The 13,701-nt window shown below is 37.1% G+C and overlaps 1 protein-coding gene across 15 annotated transcripts in view; it reads right to left on the reverse strand.

Moving 5' to 3' along the window:
* Positions 1-13,701, reverse strand: part of STK33 (serine/threonine kinase 33) — a 197,635-nt gene continuing 183,934 nt past the window's right edge. For all 15 annotated transcript variants that reach the window (XM_073216126.1, XM_073216124.1, XM_073216128.1 and 12 more), the window contains one exon: positions 1-831. In XM_073216126.1, coding sequence (XP_073072227.1) covers positions 619-831 — 213 coding nt within the window. In that variant the 3' untranslated portion in view covers positions 1-618. The remainder of the gene's footprint in view (positions 832-13,701) is intronic.

The raw sequence follows: 13,701 nt of genomic DNA on the forward strand, positions 1-13,701 counted from the left end.
CATGGGTAACATCTGCTTTTTATTGACTCAATCAATCCATTTGGAATTTAGCAGCAAGTTAATGGCAAGCAGTTACAAAATCTCCTGTTTTTCTACATTTAAAATAAGTTGCCTTAAACAATCTACAGCAACCTAAAATCATAAGAACACATGTGAATGGCTGAAGCACTTCCTCTGTTATGCCTATGGCAAGTTTACTAGTAATTTCCTAACAAAGTCTTCTAGTGCAAAGTGCATATAATTATTTGGATAATTACCATACTTGGCTCTCATTTTCTCCTACAAATATTTGTGCCTAAATACAAGAATCTGAAGTAAAACTGAGCAAGTATGCCCACAGCCTTGCTTTGAGGGCGTCTGTTCCTCCAAACAACTCTGGAAACATCTTGAGTTGACTTTAGTCACAGCTCGCCATCAAGCCTGTTGGTGGCCATCCATTAATATGCTGCTCTGTAGAGAAGCAGCGTCAATTTTAAGCTGGTGCAAAGGCATGGCAGGGCTCAGTGGAGCTAAAAGGCTGAGCTTGGCATAGTACTGTCCTTGTCCCCACCTATCCCCTTGTTTTGGCACTGGAAAGAGCAGCTCTTGTTTCTGTACTATTCAGCATGGGAGGGAACCTCAGAGTTTCTTTTTGCTTCCAGGTAGGGCAATGGATTTAGCAGTGTCTTTGGTTGATATCCTTTGGCTTGAAGTCACAGGGGGTTTCTCTATTTCTCCTTTGAGTCCAACTGGAAAGAGTCTGCTAGATGTGGAAACTGAATAGCTCCTGTCCAAGTCGTCCATATTTTCCTTCTCACTGGTCACAGGAAATTTCTTTTCATAAGCAGTGGGCTAGAAATAAAAGGGCTGGGTTAATTTTCAGACAAAAAGCAATGCACATCAATTCAAAGAAAGAAGAGACTACAAAGTTGTCCAGGATTTGTGAATTGAAGCATTCTCCAGACGTGAGGTACAAATTAATCACATTGTAAAACTGTGGTTAAATGCCAAAGAAAGTTCCTTTGGCACCTTCAAGAAAACTGAATTGTTAGTGTTTGGTGCATAGCAAACTACAGACACAATTTCAGATCCTCTGTCATGCAGAATGGTAGTAAATGCCTGGCAACATTTGCACAGGGAAGTCCACCTGGACATTAACTGTACTCATTTAGTCTTTACAGACTTATAGACAAGCTTTGACATTTGTATGGACATCCTGACAAGCAAGCACATCACAACAATTCTTTCTAACCTGGGTACAAAGTTGCTGCATATGGCCCCCTCCTCACACTCTCCCCATTCTCTGCAGTGCTTCCAGGGACTGGCTTCTAATCCAGTCACACCAACTGCACAGGTCTGTAGACCTCTTGCAGTCCTGATGTCTCACTGTCAAATGAGGAAAATGGCATTTGTACATTTACTACATGGGTTTATTATGAGAATGAACTAAGGTGTATCTGTGGCAGTACTTCATGAACTTTAAAGCACAAAATGAGTAGAAGGGATTTCAATAGGCAACTGTATTTTCTCAGGTCACTCACCCCACAGCACAGGAAACAGTCTCTAATTCTGTTTTTATGAAGGAAGCAGAGTCCATTTTGACCTTAGACCCATTTTAAAGCGATCACTTCTCATTAAATGAAGCTGAGCATAGAGTTCTCAAAGAGCAGAGAATGTCTCTGGAGACCTACATAGCAGGCCGGGGGCTGAGACGTGGGGGTGCAGATACACAGAATGATCTGGGGAAGGCCTCCTACGTTTAGTAGTCTGGTTAACTCCAAGTTAGCATAGAGATGAATTAATAATCAGGTTAACAATTTTCAAAGAGTGTGAAAAGATTACCTGTACCAAAAACAAGTAAACCTGGTGTTTCTTTGCTCACTCAGGCTCCTGTGATTAAAGTGACCACAGTTCATACAGTTGTAGGGAATTTACATATATTTGTCCAATGAATACATGACCTCCCAGGGCTGCAGCAAAACTTCAGGTCATTGACAAATTTTTGTGTTTATATTTCAAGAAAGAGAAAATTTTCCTGATGTTTGCTTTTTGCAGACTTCCCTGAAATATATGCCTTTTCAGAACATCATCCATGTATGACTTCCTAACAGTGCATGCTAATTCTTGAGCCAGTGATTCTGTACATTGAAAAATTAATAGGAAGAAATTTGGAAATGTAGAAAGGGCCTTTGTTCTAAATATTTTTCCCCCAAGAAAATCTCTAGGCTGCTTCTCTGTGTAGTGAGTGTTTCAAGAAATAGAAAATATTTAAAATTCATTAGCATTCAGTAATATAAATTGTATCCTCTCACTGAAAACTCCTATGCAGCAACAGGGCGAGAGTATCATACCCCTGCTGTTCTAGGATCTGGCTAAAGATGAGGCACTTTGTTTAGTCCTAAGACATGAAACCTGTATTAGAAATTTCATTTCATAAAAATTTAATTCACTTGACATACAAATCCTACTAAGAGGCAAATCTAAGTGTAACCTTCTCTCTTCTGACATTCCAGCCTCTTGAGTGAACATCCAAGTAGCTGAGGAAATGTTTTTCAATATGTCCACTACAAGGAGCATTTTACAGAATAGGCACAGAGTCAGTCATTTTCTTTTTAATGCGTTCACATTCAGATCTGTTTTAAGGTTTCCATTCTTCACTGTTTCATTTGCTAATTCATGTCCTTGAGTCATGAAGTAGACTCACCAGGAAGAAATATTCAGAAACAGTCTCTGTGGGCAGGATTGTGATGTAGATTGTGTTTTCTTTTCCCCCAAAACACTAAAGGCCCTGGTATTTTCTTCTTGGATGAGACAATTATCTTCTTAAGATAATTCTCAGAATTTCCTTACAAAGTAGAAGGAAAAAGGCAACACCAAAATGTGTGGTTACTTCAGTGTAGAAACATATTTCTCAGTTTCATTTTAGAACAAGTTAGGAAAATGATATTCCTTAATCACATTTATTTATATATAATTTTAGCTTTTTAGATTTATTTTTTAAATGCATAGTACATCCCATCCCATGATTTAACATTCAGGTGTTCAAAACCTCCTTCCTGCCCCCTAGTTAACTCAGCTCTGTCCCCCATCAAAGATAATCGATATTATCAACTTACAATGTACATTTACAGAGAGATTTTATACATCTTCACGCAAATATTAGGGGGAACCAAATGGAATTGGTCATCATTTTTGCAGGTCAAAAACAGCCTAATAATGGCAATTTCATATGGTTTAATTTAATCCATATATATACACATATACTTTCTTCCTTTTTTACACAAATGGTAGCCCACTAGTAAGCACTCTTTTATACCTTGATAATTTTCAACTAAAAATTATCTTGAAAATCATTCCTTGTCAATACATAAAGAGAGTTTTCATTATTCTTTCAGTCTATGCAGTATTCACTTGTCTGAATGTACCATAATTTATTTAGCCAGTCCCTTCATAACGGACATTCAGATTGTTCCCAATCTTTTACTAGTACAAACAATGCTGCTTTGAATTATCTTCTACTTGTGTCATTTCATACATGTGTAAGTATATCTACAGGATATATATTTTGGAAGTGGAACTCCTGGGTCAAAAGGCATATGGATTTGTAATTTTGAAAGATATCTCCATGCTGCCTTGCGCTGCAGTTGTACCAACTTATACTCTTATAGCAACATATGAGTACCTATCTGTTTTCTTATTTCTTTTTCTATTTGGTATTTAATATATGTTAAAAGTAATATAGTCAATTTTTCTGATTAAAAATGGTGGAATAGGGCTCTCTTGTCCCCTCCAGGCGTGAGCCAGGAGCTCTGTCCTCTCGTTTTCTCTCTAAATAAAGCCTCTGCTTTGCTCTCCTAAAAAAAAAAAAAAAAAAAAAAAATGGTGGAATAAGAAGGCAAGATGGAAACCTCCTCCCCAAAACACATGAAAATTATCTGAAGACTGTAGAACAGACCCCTGCACCTGAGGAAGAAGAGAGGACCACACAGAGAAGGGTGAGGCTACAAAGCCAAGATGGAGCAGGACCCAAGTCCTCCCCACATCCCAGCCTACAGGTGGGAGAAAGAGGAATGGAGCAGGGAGAGGGTAGGAGCCCAGGAGCACTGCACACCTGGCCCTGCAGATCTGCTCCAGGAGCAGGAGCCCACATTACACTGGGTTTTGGTGATTATCAGGGCTGGACACCAGGGGCAGGTGGAACTCTCTGGGAGGCTGAGACTTCAGCCAGTGTGGAGGGCAGGCACACTCCACCAGTCCTGAGACCCAAAGCAGAGGTGGCAGTTTGAAACTTGCCAGCAGTGGGAGGGGTACCAGAGGGGATGAGGGTTGGATGGATCTCTCTCCTTGGGAGAAAGGGCAGGTGGAGGACACCTCCCCAGCACTTTGGCCCAACGGATTGGGAACTCTCAGGAGCCCCAGATGCCCCATCCCCCTTGCTGGCAACACAGCCCAGAGGCTCCTCCCTCTGTGTACTGCTGACAGACAACCCACGTGGCCCAGCGGCAGCATCACACTTTGCTGCCTGTCAGGCAGAGAGAGACCCTCCCAGCTTGCTTGACTCCATTTCAGCCCAACCAGAGAGGTGCCTGGAGGAGCCAGGTCCAAGAGCTCCTTCCTCCCTGCAGGTGTCCAAACCCAGTGCTAAACATCCACCTGGGGCAAATTGGTCTGCCCACCCCATTAACCCTGCAGCCTGCCACTGCTACAGGCAAGGCAGTGGGTGGTCCCCCCCATAGCAAGATCAGTAGAGATTCCTGAGCCGATCACAAATGCAGCAGCTCAAGCAAACAGCCTATCCAGACTTACACCACTACAGAAGCCAGATAAAAGGCAGCCCTGCCCATGGCATGCCAACAACTGGGGCCCTCGCAAAACAGAACCTGGCACTAGAGAGTAAAGAATCTGGAGCCTCTGGGCACCAGAGCACACCTTCTTCATAAAGCTATTACTCCTTAGACCAGAAAGCATAGCAGAGACATCCAATACAAAGGAAGAAACACAGAATCCCTGACACAATGAGCAGGCAGAGGAATTTGATCCAAACAAAACTACAAGACAAAACCCCAGAAAGAGGGCTAAACGAAACAGTGATCACCAGTCTTCTTGATAAGGATTTCAAAATAAAAGTCATAAACATGCTCATGGATTTTAAGTATTCAAGATCCCAGGAAGGACTTCAACAAAGAGATAGAAAACCTGAAAAAGAGCCAGTTAGAGCTGAAGAATACAGTATCTGAAATGAAACATACAATGGAGAGATTTAAAAGTAGATTAGAACATGTAGAGGAAAGAGTAAATGAAATAGAAATCAGAGAACAGTAAAACAAAGAAGCTAAAGACAGAGAGAAAAAAGGAGCTCTAGGAATGAAAGGATGATAAGAGAGCTATGTGACCGATCCAAATGAAATAATATTTGCATAATAGGGGTAAAGAAGGAGAAAAGAAAGACAAAGGATAGAAAGTCTCTTTAAGGAAATAATTGTTGAAAACTTCCCCAATCTAGGGAAGGAAATAGACACTCAGATCATGGAAGTTCAGAGATCACCTAGCAAAAGGAACCCCGGGAAGACAACTTCAAGACATCTAACAATTAAAATGGCAAAGATCAAGGATAAGGAAAGAGTGGTGAAGGCAGCCAGAGAGAGAAAAAAGATTACTTACAAAGGAAACCCCATCAGGCTATCAGCAAACTTCTCAACAAAAACTCTTCAGGCCAGAAGGGAGTGGCATGATATATCTAATGTCATGATATATCTGTCTAACTGAACAGAAGGACCGCCACCTAAGAATCTTCTACCCAGCAAGATACTGGTAGTACTTGAAGCAGGTACTAAACAATTTCCAGATAAACAAAAGTAGAATGAATTCACTACCACTAAGCCAGTAATCTGTTTAATGTACATGATACATTAAAGAGGTTGCTGTAAATGGAAATAACCCTGAGGCTAAATAGCTTTCACCAGTGAAAATAAACACACAGTAAAAGTAGTAAAGCAACTAATTATCACACAAGTATAAAATTAAAACAAAACAAAAAAAGCAAAATCAATATTCACAAAATCAGTCAAGGGATACACACAAAATGCAGATTATGACATCTAATATGAAAAATGTGGTGGAGGTAGAAGAAGAAAGGAAAAAAGTACCTTTAGATTGTGTTTGAAATAGAGTAATCAGCAGTTTAAGACAGACTATTATATCGTAAAGAAGCTATCCTTGAACTTTTGGTAATCAAAAAACTAAAGCCTACAATAAATACACACACAGAGAAATGAATAAATTTAAAAAAGAGAGAAATCTAATTACAATACTAAAGAAAACCATCAATAACAAGAGAAGAGTACAAGAGAGGAAAAAAAAGGAAGAGAGTAGATATAAAAAAACAGAAAGCAATTAATAAAATGGCAGTAAGTACATACTCAATAATCACCTTAAATGTAAATGGACTGAATACACCAATCAAAAGACACAGAGTGCCAGAATGGATAAGAAAATAAGACCCATCTATATGCTGTCTACGATAGACTCATTTCAGACCCAAAGACATATACAGACTAAAAGTGAAGGGATGGTGTAAGTCCCGGGAGAGGAAATGCTGGGGCAAAATACCTCTAAAAACTGAAATCAGTCAAAGGGAGGAATAAAGTTTAAAACCTTATAAACTGCAGTCCAGGGCCATCTCTGCTCTGCTCCAGAAGAAGCCAGCAAGCAAGCTAGCCTCCTCCCCTTAACCTCTCAGGTTCAGATATGCCCTCGGTTGCCCAGGTAATTACCCATTGACATGGAGATAACTTCTCTCCACCCCTGAGTATATGCAAAAGCACTAAAGCCAGGCAAGATATTCTGGGAATGTTAGAATTTTACCCACAGATGGAAAAAGATATTACAGGCAAATAATAGGGAGAAAAAAGCAGAGTAGCAGTATGTATATCAGACAAAATTGATCTCAAAACAAAGAAAGTAACAGGAGACAATGAAGGACATTTCATGATGATAAAGGGATCAGTCCTATAAGCGGATATAACCATTATAAACATCTATGAACTCAACAAAGGAGCACCTAAATATGTAAAGCAAATAGTAACAAAATTAAAGGAGGAAATAGATCACAACACATTCTTTTTAGGAGACTTTAAAACATCACTCACTTCAATAGGTCAACCACACAGAAAATAAAGAAACAGAGGCACTGAACAATACATTAGATCAAAAGGACTTAACATATATACTGAACAGTCCACCCAAAAGCAGCAGGATACACATTTTTCTCAAGTGCACACAGAATGTTCTCCAGAATAGATCATATACTAGGCCACAAGAAGAGCCTCAATAAATTAAAAAAATATTGAAATTGTATCAAGCAGCTTCTCAGACCACAATGGTATGAAACTAGAAATAAATTACACAAAGAAAACAAGAAGATTTACAAACATATGGAGGCTAAACAAAATGCTCCTAAATGATCAATGGATCAATGAACAAATTAAAACAGAAATCAAACAATACATAGAGACAAATGAAAAGAAAAACACAACAGCCCAAAATCTGTGGGATGTGGCAAACTCAGTTCTAAGAGGAAAGTACACAGCAATACAGACTTACCTCAAGAAACAAGGACAATTCCAAATGAACAGTCTAAAATCACAATGAAAGAAACTAGGAAAAGAAGAACAAATGAAACCCAAAGTCAGTAGAAGGAGGGACATAAATAAAGATCAGGGCAGAAATAAATAAAATGGAGAATAAAAAAATAGAAAAAAAATAAATGAAACCAAGTGTTGGTTCTTTGAAAAAATAAGCAAAATAAACAAACCCCTAACCAGACTTATCAAAAAAAAAAAAAAAAGAGAGAGAGAGACAGTGTACACACATAAATAGGATCAGAAACAAAAAAGGAATAATCACAATGAATACTGCAGGAACATAAAGAATTATTAGAGAATACTATGAAAAATTATATGTCAATAAATTGGACAACTTAGAAGAAATCGACAACTTCCTAGAAAAATACAACCTTCCAACACTGACCCAAGAAGAAACAGAAAATATAAACAGACCAATTACCAGCAATGAAATCAAACTAGTAATCAAAAACTCCTCTAAAACAAAACTCTAGTTCCAGACAGCTTCACAGTAAATTTTACTAAACATTTAAAGAGAGCTAATACTCATTCTTCTTAAAGCATTCCAAAAACTAGAAGAGGAAAGAATACTTCCAAACTCATTCTATGAGGCCAGCATCACTCTAATACCAAAACCAGACAAAGACACCACAAAAAAAGAAAATTACAGAATAATATCCCTGATGAACATAGATGTAAAAATCCTCAACAAAATATTAGCAAATCAAATTCAAAAATATATCAAAAAGATCATCTAACATGACCAAGTGATATTTATTCCAGGGATGCAATGATGATACAATTTTTATAAATCCATCAGTATCATACACCACATTAACAAAAAGGATAAAAACTATATAATCATCTCAGTAGATGCTGAAAAAGCATTTGACAAAATTCAATATCCATTCATGACAGAAACTCTCAACAAAATGGGTATAGAAGGTACTTACCTCAACATAACAAAGGCCATATATGACAAACCCACAGCCAATATCATACTTAACAATGAAAAGCTGAAAGCTTTTCCTCTAAGATCAGGAACAAGATAAGAATGCCCACTCTCCCCACTTTTATTCAACATAGTACTGGAGGGCCTATCCATGGCAATCAGACAACATGAAGATATAAAAGCCATCCAAATTGGTAAGGAAGAAGCTTATTATTTGCAGATGACATGATACCATACATAGAAAACCTTAAGAATTCACCAAACAACTATTAGAACTAATAACTGAATTCAGCAAAGTTGCAGAATACAAAATTAATACACACAGATCTGTGAAATTCCTATATACTAACAATGAACTAGCAGAAAGAGAAATCAGGAAAACAACTCCATTTACAATTGCATCAGAAAGAATAAAATACCTAGGAATAAACTTAACCAAGACAGACCTATATCCTGAAAGCCACAAGACACTCAAGAGAGAAATTAAAGATGACACCAATAAATGGAAATACATCCCTGGCTCATGGATAGGAAGAATATTGTCAAAATGGCCATCTTGCCTAAAGTAATCTACAGTTTCAATGCAATCTCTATCAAAATATCAACAGCATTCTTAGATGAACTAGAGCCAAGTTCTAAAATTCATATGGAACCACAAAAGACCCTGAATAGCCAAAAAAATCCTGAGAAGGAAGAATAAAGCTGGGGGGATTATGCTCCCCAACTTCAAGCTCTACTACAAAGCCACAGTAATCAAGAAAATTTGGTACTGGCACAAGAACAGACCCATAGATGAATGGAACAGAACAGAGAGCCCAGATATAAACCCATACATATATGGTCAATTAAATATGATAAAGGAGCCATGAATATACAATGGGGAAAACACAGCCTTTTCAACAACTGGTGTTGGCAAAACTGGACAGCTACATGTAAGAGAATGAAACTGGAGTACTGTCTAACTCCATACACAAAAGTAAATTCAAAATGGATCAGAGACCTGAGTGTAAATCATGAAACCATAAAAGTCTTAGAAGAAAACATAGGCAAACATAATCATGAGCTACTTTTTCCTAGACACATCTCTTTGGGCAAGGGAAACAAAATAAAAAATGAACAAGTGGAACTACATCAAACTAAAAAGCTTCTATACAGCAAAGGACACCATCAGCAGAACAAAAAGTCATCCTACAGTATGGGAGAATATATTCATAAATGACTCATCTGATAAAGGGTTAACATCCAAAATATATAAAGAATTCATATACCTCAAAACCCAAAACAAAAAATAACCTGATCAAAAAATGGGCGGAGGACCTGAACAGACACTTATCCAAAGAAAAAACACAAATGGGCAACAGGCACATGACAAGTTGCTCCACATCACTAATCATCAGGGAAATGCAAATTAAACCACAACGAGATACCACCTCACACCAGTTAGGATGGTCACTATCCAAAAAAAAGAAATTACAAATGCTGACGATGGTATGGAGAAGCAGGAACCCTCCTACACTGTTGATAGGACTTCAAATTGGTGCCACTATTGTAGAAAGCAGTATGGAGGTTCCTCAAAAAATGAAAAATAGAAAATACCATTTGACCCAGTAATTCCAGTCCTAGAAATTTACCCAAAGAAAACAAAATCCCTGATTCAAAAAGATATATGTACCCCTATGTTTATTGTCACACAGTTTTCAACAGCCAAGATATGGAAGCACCCTAAGCATCCATCAATAGATGAATGAATAAAGATGAGGTACATATACAAAATAGAATACTATTCAGCTATAAAAAGAAATCTTGCCATTTCCAACAACATGAATAGAGCTAGAGGGTATTATGCTCAGTGAAATAAGCCAAGCAGAGAAAGACAAACACCACACGATTTCACTTATTTGTGGAATATAAAAACAAAGCAAAACAGAGGGAACAAAACAGCATTAGACTCATAAGACACTGAGAAGTGACTAGTGGTTACCAAGGGGGAAGGAAGGGAGTGAGTGTGAGTGAGAGGAGTGGGAGGTGGACTGTTGAACCACTGTGATGTACATTTATTTGATAGTAAAAAAAATTAAAAGTAATATAGTTAATAGTTTAATTGACCCTCAAAATTGGCCTCAAACTGGCTGCACTAGAACAAATCACAATTTATTCGTTCCTTTATTTCCTGGTAACCTCAATGTACATCTGTTTATCTTTATGCAAATATTTATTGCAAATGCTTAGGAGCTTCTATGTGTGCCTTGTAAAATATTGTGAGTGTGTGCACTATGCCATTTCTTTGCTACTTTGCAGCTGCATTATATTTAAGAATCAAAACATAAAAATTTTCCTAAAGACTCTTGAGTTACCCCTCTTAAATACCACTTCATTGAAACTGCTCTCTGATGTTAACTAAATATGATGTCCTTCAGGCAAAGGTGTAGCTTTCTCAACCAAAAGCCAGGCCTCCCATCCACTGGAACATAAATGGTCAAGACAAATTTCAACTTCCTGGCTTTTCCCTAGGAACATGAACAAATCCTAATTTTTCAAGGATTTCTTTTGTATATTATAGATTATCTAAATTTTAGGCTTCTCTTTTTCTTCTCTCACAGCTGATGGGATTCCTCGGGGATCTATGTTGTCTATGATACGATTTTACAGTTTTGTAAGTAAGAGGACAGAGAAATGAAAAATGGAATTGCCACGGCTATTGAAGTTATTGAGATCTTCCAGGTCATGAAAGGTAAATAGGTGATGAACTCCCATAAGATTGTACAAAGGGGGAGAAAGATGAGAGAGGAATTTCAACATTCAGTGCTAGGAGGAAGGCATCTAAATGACATTATGAGAATGTTGGCCATGATAATCAATCTAAGAGAGGATCTAAAAATCACTGTAGACTATTCTTCTGAAGACACTGGTGTAATACACCACTGGTGTAAGAAAATCTGACTATCATCAGAAAGCATCTTAGAAATCAAACAAAAAATTCTTCTATCCTTATCATGAAGATTCCATACCTGAAATACTGCAATCAGTTTGAACAGGTATAAAGGGACCAGAGAAAGTTTGCAGACAGGCTACTAATATGACTAATGGGTGGAGTTTTCTTTATAAGAGAGATTCTTCAGTCTAAAAATATAAAGAATAAAAGAATATATATATAATCATAATCTATAAAATATAAGAAGGGATAAGATTTCAGCATGGTGGAACTAGACAGCGTCTCTGCTACAGTCAGGATGGTACAGGAGGCTGCCGTAAGCAACATTTCAATTGTTCCTCATCTTTGACAGCGTCTTACCACTTGGGACTGTTGGAGAATGGTCACTCTCACTGGAGGCAGAATGATGGAGAAGATAACCTTGCAAGGTTCCCTGCAGCTTCATCTTTTACTAATTAAGCATTGATTTGATTTGGCTTATATTATTAATCTTGGAATGGGGGCTGTGTGTGTGCAAGGGGAGATATGTAATAAAAAATTGGGCTAAATATACACATCTCATTATTCACTAGCATGACTTTAACCTGATGAACTCCTCTGTTGATAATGGATGTGCAACCTGTAAGCCCTAGGCATACCCTGCAAGTTAATGCCGGTGCATGATTACTAGAAACTGTTACCATTTCCCTGAATTCTGAGTAAGATACATGGTATTTAAGTAAAGTGGTTTATCTCCATAGCAACCATATCTAAAGTCGCACATTCAAATTATAGGTTTGCACAAGGTCCAAGTGACAGAACATTATGATACAAGGTTTTAGCTATAGTTTTGCTTACAATGGTCACCACTGTCTCTCACATTTCCATTATTTTCAGAAGGAATAAAGAAAGGAAAGAAAAACAAAGGGAAGAAGAAAAATTGACTTCTGAGTACATAGATTTCTTTTATAGGCTACCCACAAAAAGAGCTAGGCCTTGTATAGAGTTAATGAAAATGAAATCTGACTTGTAAATTAGAGAAAGATATACATTTCTTTTTTTAATTAAAATATAATTTACATACAGCAGAATGTATAAATCTCAAGTGTACAGTTTGATGAGTTTTGAGAATGCATAATAACCCTGTATAACCAACATCCCAATCAAGAAATAGAACAATTCCCCCAGAAATTTCCCTCATGCCACATGATCCCAGTCTATTCCCTCCCATCCTGGGCTACAAATGTTGTGATATTTTTCAACAAAGATTAGTTTTGCCTTTTCTAAACTTCATATAAATGAAATAACATAACATGTCTGACTTCTTTTGCTTAACTTGTTTTTTTAATCAAAAATTTTATTGAGATAATTATAGATTCTCATGACTATTGTAACACACATTTTTGAGATTCACCCATGTATTAGTAATTCATTCCTTTTTATTGCCAAGTAGTATTCCATTGTATGGATATACCACCATTTGTTTATCTAGTCTTCTATTAATGGATATTTGGGCTGTTTCCAGTTTGGGGATCTTATATATATAAAGCTGCTATAAATATATTTTTCAAACTTACATTTAAGATTTACAAGTGAATGTTAAGTAAATGCTTAACTTCACAAGTAACTGCCCAAATGGTTTCCAAAGAAACTGTACCGTTTTGCATTCCCATCAGCAATATAGGAAAATTCTAGTCGCTCCAGTATTTGCTAAAATTTGGACCTTTTAAAATTTTGACCATTCTAGAAAGAGTGTAGCGATATATCATTGTGGTTTTTCCTGATATCATTTACATTTCCTGATGACTAACAATGTAGCACATTTTTTCATATGCTTATCGACTACTTGTATATCTTCCTATCTGAAGTCTGTTCAAGTCTTAATGCCTACTTTTAAAATTGAGTTGCCCTGTTGAGTTGTAGGAATTGTCTCTGTAATATTCTGGATACAAGTCCTTTGTCAGATATACTTATTGCAAATATTTTCTCCCTGTCTGTGGCTTATATATTTCCATAATATGTTTTAGATGAGCAACTGTGTTTACTTATGATGAAGTCCATTTTATTAGTTTTTAAAAGTGCTTTCTGTGTTCTAAGAAATTGTTGACTACTTTCTGGTTAGAAGATATTCTATGTTTTCTCCTATGAGCTTTATAGTTTAGCTTTTAGATTTAGTTCTACTACCCATTTCAAACTAATTTTTGTGTACAATGTAAACTAATGGGTCAAATTATTTT

The sequence above is a fragment of the Manis javanica genome, chromosome 11 (genome assembly GCF_040802235.1).
Source record: "Manis javanica isolate MJ-LG chromosome 11, MJ_LKY, whole genome shotgun sequence".
Taxonomy (NCBI): domain Eukaryota; kingdom Metazoa; phylum Chordata; class Mammalia; order Pholidota; family Manidae; genus Manis; species Manis javanica.